This window comes from Entamoeba histolytica, genomic scaffold, assembly GCF_000208925.1.
Source record: "Entamoeba histolytica HM-1:IMSS scf_1104750516447 genomic scaffold, whole genome shotgun sequence".
NCBI classification, from domain to species: domain Eukaryota; phylum Evosea; order Mastigamoebida; family Endamoebidae; genus Entamoeba; species Entamoeba histolytica.
In genome coordinates, this window is record NW_001914887.1 from 69,388 (window position 1) to 77,748 (window position 8,361).

Sequence of the window (8,361 nt, forward strand, 5' to 3'; positions counted from 1 at the left end):
AAAAACACTTTTAGTTATTAAAGATAAATAACAAATGTAGGATAATTTAAATAAAGAAATTGAAGAATTAAAGAAAATTAATAAGGAAATTGAAGAAAAAATTGAAAAACAACAAAAAGAAGTTGAAGAAAGTAATAAGAGATGTAATGAAAATATTGTAATTATTGAACAACAAAAGAAAGACATTGAAAATATAAAAGAAGAAAAGGAAGAATTAATAAAAAAGAATAATGAGAAAGAAGAAGAAATTAAACAAGTAATAACACAAAATGAAATATTAAAGAAAAGAATTGAAGAATTTGAAAATAATAAAGGAGATGATATTAAAACATCAGTTGTATTAACAGAGAGAATTGAAGAATTAACACAAGGAATTAATGAAGAACGAGAAAAAAATAAAATTATTGAAGAGAAATATTCAAAAGAAGTTAATAATTTAAATAATAAAATTAAAGAATTTGAAGAAAATCAAAAGAAACAAGAAGAAGAAAAAGAAAAGAAAATTGAATTAATAAAAAATGATAAAGAAAAAGAAATTAATGAATTAAAAATTGAAATTGAAAATTTGAAAAAAGAACATAAAGAAGAAGTTTTATTAAAAGAAAAAATTGAAGATAAACAAGAAAAAGAAATAAAAATTGTGGAAGATTATGAAAAAAGTGAAATGAAATACAACGAAAATAATAAACCAGTTTTTGGATTAATATTAAAGAAATATATTAATGAAGGAGAAACAAAAGAAATACAAGAATTTGAAATTATTAAAAATTTTGGAGAATGTGATTTAGAAAATTCGGTTTATTTACTTAATAGTATTATTGAAGTTACTCAAAGTGAAAAAACTGAGTATGTTGAAAGAAATAATACATTAAAGAATCAGTTAATGAATATTCAATATAAATTCTTCATTAAATGTATTCAAATTGCTTCAAGTAAACTAAATGGATTTATTGAATTAATGATTAAAGATAATCAATGTTTTGAAAGAAGAAGAGCTGCTGAGTTTGAACAACTAACAGCAAATTATACAGTAAATTATTTAAAAGAAATTAATAAAATATTAAAAAAGAATAATACTAATGATATTACGCAAAAACAAATAATGATTCAAGTCATTACTTATATGAGTTATTTTGTTATTAATACTTTAATTCAAAATGATAAATTTATTAATTGTTCTAAAGGACTTCAACTTAAATTCTTCTTTAGTATAATGGAGGCAGAGTTATGTGAAAATAGAGACATATTTTATCTTAGGGATTATCTTCAATTAGCTATTGAAACAAGTGGCTTATTAGTTTTAGATCATTCTAATGAACATTTTAATGTTAAAGAAATTCATCAAACTCTTCCTCATTTAAGTGGAAGTATAATTTATGCTCTACTTTCTCGGTTTAAACCTGATAATTTAAATAATGAAATTATTGATAAATCAGTATTGAGTCAAATTGATAAAAATGACACTCCTATTCCTTCTTGTTTTGAATTGATTAAGTATTAATTGAATTTTTATTTGCTTTGTTTCAGTTATGAAAGTTATATTTCCAAACTACAATCTATTTTAATTTCATATACAAATATTCCAAGAAATACCTCTTATAATATACAATAAAAAACATATAACTACTGTCAATGAAATAAACAACTTAATCACTTCATTAATATTTTTCATAATTATAGTAAAAAGACTATTTTAATTTATGTAAATATTTTCTTAATATCTATCTTGAAAATAAACAAGGCAAATGAAGAAGTTATCAAAGTAAAAAATAACATAATACTTAAATAATAAAAGTAATAATGAATAGAGTCAAAAATATTAATAAATTGAAATTGAATAATCATTATAGAAATAATAAAAAGATGATAGAACAAACTATTATTAAACAATATGAAATAATGATAAAAGATGTAATGAACAAGAAATATAAAGAAACAATGAAATAATGTAATGATAATATGGAAATACATCATACACAAGAATCTAAATAGAGTGAATAAATTAATCTCAAATAAATAAAATGAAATAAAACAATAAATATTTACTAAATTTAATTAAGTAATTTTTAATTAATTTTGAATGAGAAACAAACATTTCATGTCAGAGACATACATTAATAAAAAATCAAATAATGAATTATCATATATTAACTGATTATGATGTAATTGAATAAGAAATGTATTAATTAATAATACAAAGAATGAAATAAGATAATATGAATATTAACAAATGAAAATGATATAAATGATGATATTAATATTAAAAGAAAATAGAAATAATAATATAATGATAATGAAATATTCATTCAACATGAAATAAGAAAGAAAGAAGATATTCATTAAAATAAAAATAAACATCCAAGAAGAAGATAAAAAGAATAAATAAACAGAAATAAGTATAAAAAGACAATAAAATAAATAAAATGATTTATTCACAAAACAAGAAGAGAAACTAAATAACAAATAAATGACACTTTTATTCCACTTATTGTAATTTTCAAAGCATATAATGTGAGTAATACAAAATTATAAACTTAAATTTGAAGTAGTTATATTTGAGGAGATATTACTACGAAGGGGTTATTGTTAATTTTTTTTTGTACCCTGTTTTGAATTTAAAAAGTAATTTCTTTCTTTTTGAGAGAGAAAAAGAATGTTCTTGTTATGAAACAATTGTTTTTGAGTTGGAATGTATCAGATTGAACGAATTAGTTTTTGTTTATATATGTTACATCCCTTTTTCTGTTTTCAGTGATTATTTAAATTTGCCATTATTAAAATTATATCTATCAACTTCACAATTGTTTCAATAAAGAAACATTAATTAAATAAACATAAAATTAAAAATTATTTAAGAACTACAACACCTCTATAATACAAATTAGTAACATTAAAAATTGAATTAATAAAAACTTTCTACAACACACTTCAAATGAAATTTACTTACAGCTAAAGTATTTCTTTTGAGACAAGAAAATAACATCAAAAACTAGAATTTTGTAATTTATTTACTAAAAAAATTATATAAAAAAAAATATAATTTTTAATAAAAGATACCATGGAATAACATGTTTTTGAATCATTTTCATTTCTTTACATATTACTTACCAATCATTCATATAAAGAACTGTGAAAACAACTTATTTCATTCGTTAGTTTCATTTTCATGTCAAAAGGAAGAGAATCAAAAAGCAATTTACAAATATTTGGTTTTTTCCCAATAATAATATCAACTATCTCAATTGGAGGATTTGTTTTTATCAAAATCTTAACAAATAGTCAAGAAATAATTTCATTACCTTCCATCTTAGTATTTCTAAGTGTAATAGGGAGTTGCTTCTTTATTATATTGGTTATGATATTTTTCATTATGAAAAGACAAGATAGATTAGTAATCAAAATCTGGACACTTATATGCTCAATTGCTGCTATTTTATTCACATTACTTGCTATTGTTTTATTTATTCAAAGTGTATTATTGATGAATCATTCTCAATTTAAATGTTCTTTAGAGAGAGTTGACCCAACTACACAAGTTTGTTTTTATTCTTTAATCTCTTATAATATAAAAAAATAAAAATAACAAATATTAGTTTATTGATTCAATTGTTATTATTGAACAAAAAAAAGAAGTTAAAAACACATTAGATAATTTAAATAAAAATGCAATACAAAACAGAAAATTTGATTATGAATCTGCTGAAGCTCAAATAGATAGAAAAGAAAATTATGAAGATGATCGTGAAATTTGTCCAACTAACTTTATTGATTTTCAAGTTAAATGGCTTATTGTTATTGCATGTTTTGTTGGAGCACATGCCATATGTTGTTTTGTTTTATCTCTAAGATTTAGTTTAAGGTTAATTGTTGGAATTTATCCTTCTTCTTCTCTAAGTATTGATGAAAAAAATTAAAGAAAGTGAAATAAATAGACCTTTAGCTTAATATGGTTCTTACATAAATTATCTTTCTTATTGATACTAATAAATTTAAGACTAAGTTCATTTTTAGTTTTAAAATAAAAGAGGTTTAAGTCACCTCTTAAATAAAACTAATATTTTTAGTTAAAAATTTTTAATAAGTCTTTAATGTGTCTTTAATGAGTCTTTTTTGTAAGGATTTATTTATAGTTACTTGAAATTCAAAAAGAATCTTTTGAGTAAAAGAAAAGTTATTTCCTTGCAGATAAATATAAAGTTCATAAATTCTTTTCTTTAGAATAAACATTTCTCACGCTTATTACTTCTTTAATTTAAATTGATTATAAATTGTCTCTAATAGTATAGTTCTATTATTTGGTAGTTTCAATTTGTACCATAAATTTATGATTTTAATTAATATTTAATTATCATTCAATTAATTTTTCTATTTAAATTTTTTTAAGAAGAACTAATTTTATTTTTTAAGGAACTTAAAAAATTATAATTTAAAAAGATGAACATGTTTGAAATCAATCAACCTGTGTTTGGAGTCAGCTTAGAAACAGTGATGTCATACCAAAAAGAGAAATATCCTGATGTATCAGTTCCAATAATTTTCCTTTTAATGAGAGATACAGTTATAGCATTAAAAGGTGAAACTACTGAAGGAATTTTTAGAATTCCAGGTAAACAAGAAGAAATAGATGGTTATAAAGAGTTGTTTAATCAAGGAAAATATGAAATTTATAAAGAATGTAGTTGTCATACAATTGCTGGATTATTTAAATCTTTTGTTAGAGAATTACCTAGTCCTGTTATTCCATTAAATTGTTATGATAAATTTGTTGATGAACAAACAGTAGATGATATTGAGAATGATGTATCAAAAATTCAACCTTTATTAGATTGTTTACCACCTATCAACAAAGCAATGACAATTTTTATTATTAATTTCCTTCAACTTATTTCTTCATATGAAGAAAAAACAAAAATGGGAATTGATAATTTAGCAATGGTCTTTAGTGCTTGTATGTTAATTAATGATAATATCGATCCTTTTAGTGCACTAACAAAGACTAATGTAGCTAAATCTTGTATTGCTGCATTAATTCGTCATTTACCAGAAGATGCAATGAAACAAGTTAATATTTCTATTGAAGGATATACACCATTAAGTGGAATAATTCAAGTTGATATAGATCCAATTATTCAATATATTGAAAGTAAACAACTTGAAGAACAAACAAAGTCTCAACCTAAAGAAAAAGAACATGCAAAAGCATTTGGTTTGTTTCGAAGTAGAGCTCAAAGTCAATCTAAAAAGAGAGGGTCAAATGAAAGTCCAACTTTTGCTAGAAGTGTTAGTAAAGAAGGGTTAACCGTACCATCATTCCAAAGTCTTTCTGGACTTAATAATCCTGGCCCTTTACAGAATTCTCCTCATAAAAGAGTTACTTCAGTTTGTTTTACTGGTCAAACAGTTAGTAAGTCTATAGAAAAAGAAACTGAAGTTGAAAAAAAGAGTCAGATATGGGATTTAAATTTAGCTCCACGAGCTTTAGTTAAACCTTCCTTCTTACTTTCAAAAACAATTACTGTTTAAAGTTCTTCTCTTTTCATTTCAATGAAAATCCAATTTATAGTAAACAGTTGATATTATGCCTGATTGAGCATTTAATTACATTATTTTCACTTTCTCTTTTATTTTTGTAACTTTTCTTATAAATTTTGTAAGATAGAAAAGTCACTATGAAAGAAAGAGAAGAAAAGAAGATTATTCTTAAATTTTTATAAAATTATCTTATTTTTAAAGTAACTAACTAACCTTTTTTTATCAATCACATAATAACAAAAGTTATCTTAAAATATTTCCACGTCAATTCTCTTATTTCTTAAGAAAAAGAAATATATAACAAAGAAAGTTTTTCATGATTAATGATGAGGAGTAACGAAAAAACTTTTCATGACTCAAAATAAAAAAGCAGAAAGAGATCCAATAAACTAAAGAACAAATGGAACTCTCTCTTCAACAATACAACACTCTTGATATTCCACAAGGACTTACTCATCAAAATATTTTTTTTGAAGGAAGAATTGAAGAAGAAAAATCTCTTGTTTTCTTTGATTGGCCAAATACTTCATTGAACTTTATGCTTCCTTGTGGTAGTACAACTTTCTATATGAGGTGTGTAGGAACTTGTTTATTGAAATTTGTTGCATCTGAGCTTCCATTAATAAGAAGAATACCACCATTCCATGGATTACCAAAAGAACTTGAGTTTAACACTTTTGTTATTGAAAGTAATTATTTTACAATAACAATGGTAAATAAAAAACCAATTGCACAAAAGGTTTCTTTAATTAAAATAAGTGAAGCAAGAGATGGTGCAATTTGTTTCTATGGAGTAAATAGACGAATGGAACAGTTTGATATTCAACCCCGAAAAAAAATAGAAATTATTGGAGATTCATTGTGTTGTGGTTATGGAATGTTTCCTCTTTCACAATGTGATAGTGTTCCACTTCAATCAGACTCTTCAGAGGCATGGTGTTCTCAGATTGTAAGAAAATTGAATTTGGAAAGTCATATGGTTGCATGGAGTGGTATTGGAGTAGTAAGAAATTGTGATGAGGTTGAATTTCCAAATGACAAAAAAAATATTGACAAACTTTGGAGAAGAAGAAACGCTGGAGAAAATAAATCTAAGTGGGACTTTACGGAATGGATTCCAGATTATGTTATGGTCAATATTGGAAGTAATGATTTTTGGGATGTTGGGGCATCTAATCCATCAAGAAATGATATTCCAACAGCTTTTGTTCAAAAAGAAGAAGAAATAATTCAAGAGATAAGAGAAAAGGAATCTTTACAAGCTTGTTTATCTTCAGATTCAAGTTCAAATGATATTTCAAAGAGTGACACTGAAATAGAAGAAGAAATAAAGAATAATAAAACAAAAAAAGAGAAATTAGTACTACCATCCAAATTAGGTAGAGTTGTTTCACCACATGAAGCAGAAGAAATTCAAAATATTCTTGTTGAAAATAAAGAAAAAGAAAATCATATAATTAAAAGACTATTACAAGAATGGAATGAAAGTCATGAACAAAAACAAACAATTTTAGATGATTTTATTGCAAATGATGAAAGTGAATTAGATGAAGTATTTGAACAACGTTGTGAAGAATTTATTAGCCATATATTAGCAACTTATAAAAAAGCTAAAATTATTATTGTGATTGGTCCTCTTCTTGCTAGAGAAGGTGAAATTGCTTGGAAAACAGCATTAAAGGCATTACAACAAAAAGAACCAGGAAGAGTTTTTGAAGTTAATTGTCAATTATGTTATGATGAAAATAAAAAAGAGTGCTGGGGATTTAGACGACATCCAACTTACATAGCTCATACATTGATTGCAAATTGCTTATTACCACAAATTGAACAAATCATTCATTAACTCTCTATTTTAATTTTAATACTCTTAAAATTACAAAATTGTTTTTAAATAAAAAATAAAAAACTTATTTAAAATAAGAATATAATTTAATGAATATTAAACAAAAAAATACTTCTTCTTATAAACACAATAACAATAATATTAATATATTTTACTTTACTTTCTTTGGTTTATGTTTTGATAAAAAGTCAATTTTAATATAATATGATAGTGTTAATTATATGATATTGATTAAAACTTTAATTCTGTACTTTTATTTTAAATTTTAAATATCCCTTTTTTCAAAAGATATTAACAATCAAATTAATTACATTTCTTGTGATTAGTGTTACAGTAATATTTTTAATACAATTTGTTTTGAATTTATTATGAATTATTTTATTAATAGAATGAAGTTAGAATAGATGAGAGAGTCTTTTTTTGAAAATTCTTTTGATTTTATTGTTTAAATACCAAAATATGAAAGAAAAATTAAAAGAGTCATTAGACTGAAATGGTAAAAAGAAATAAGAGAAGTAAATTAAGAAGAATAGAGAGTAAAAATACTTTTAAGAAAGAGTATAATTTATTTTATTTTTTTTTTAAGAAAATAGAGAAAATTTGTAAGAACAATAAAAAATAATTATTTTTACTCATATGATTGTTCAATCTTTAAACGGTTGATTCTTATTGAATGAGCTAATGCTTTAATTATTGATGAATGGTCTTCTGTATCTTTTGAAGACATTTCAACATATTTATAGCCTAACCAATCAGCTAAAGTTAATGCATCACCCATTGTAATTTTTCTTTGAGCTTCTAGATCTGTTTTATATCCTACAATAACACCAGCTACAGAACATGTTTTGCAGTTTGATTTAGTATCACAAGAAACACATGAGTTGTCTTTAAGATAATAATTATTAATACAAGAGTTACACATTGAATTTGAAGAACATGTTTTGCAATAATCCAAACATTGTACACAAGAACCTTCATTATCT

General features: G+C 23.4%; 5 protein-coding genes across 5 annotated transcripts in view; 4 read left to right on the forward strand and 1 right to left on the reverse strand.

Annotated features, from left to right (window-relative positions):
- EHI_014170 (uncharacterized protein) overlaps positions 1-1,501 on the forward strand; it is a gene marked incomplete at both ends in the record, with an annotated part of 3,153 nt that extends 1,652 nt beyond the window's left edge. Inside the window, one exon of the mRNA XM_649962.2 lies at positions 74-1,501. Within this exon, the coding sequence (XP_655054.2) occupies positions 74-1,501 (1,428 nt within the window). The remainder of the gene's footprint in view (positions 1-73) is intronic.
- A 1,869-nt stretch (positions 1,502-3,370) lies between these two features.
- On the forward strand, positions 3,371-3,914 carry EHI_014180 (uncharacterized protein; the record flags this gene model as incomplete). The annotated part of the gene is made up of 2 exons (XM_649961.2): positions 3,371-3,535; positions 3,594-3,914. The coding sequence occupies 2 exons, from the start codon at positions 3,371-3,373 to the stop codon at positions 3,912-3,914; spliced, it is 486 nt and encodes a 161-aa protein (XP_655053.2).
- A 520-nt stretch (positions 3,915-4,434) lies between these two features.
- On the forward strand, positions 4,435-5,523 carry EHI_014190 (RhoGAP domain containing protein; the record flags this gene model as incomplete). The annotated part of the gene is made up of 1 exon (XM_649960.2): positions 4,435-5,523. The coding sequence occupies exon 1, from the start codon at positions 4,441-4,443 to the stop codon at positions 5,521-5,523; it is 1,083 nt and encodes a 360-aa protein (XP_655052.2). The 5' UTR covers positions 4,435-4,440.
- A 409-nt stretch (positions 5,524-5,932) lies between these two features.
- On the forward strand, positions 5,933-7,378 carry EHI_014200 (uncharacterized protein; the record flags this gene model as incomplete). Its single annotated transcript, XM_649959.1, has 1 exon — positions 5,933-7,378. The coding sequence occupies one exon, from the start codon at positions 5,933-5,935 to the stop codon at positions 7,376-7,378; it is 1,446 nt and encodes a 481-aa protein (XP_655051.1).
- An 831-nt stretch (positions 7,379-8,209) lies between these two features.
- EHI_014210 (uncharacterized protein) overlaps positions 8,210-8,361 on the reverse strand; it is a gene marked incomplete at both ends in the record, with an annotated part of 655 nt that continues 503 nt past the window's right edge. Inside the window, one exon of the mRNA XM_001913508.1 lies at positions 8,210-8,361. This exon is cut by the window's right edge and continues 445 nt beyond it. Coding sequence (XP_001913543.1) covers positions 8,210-8,361 — 152 coding nt within the window.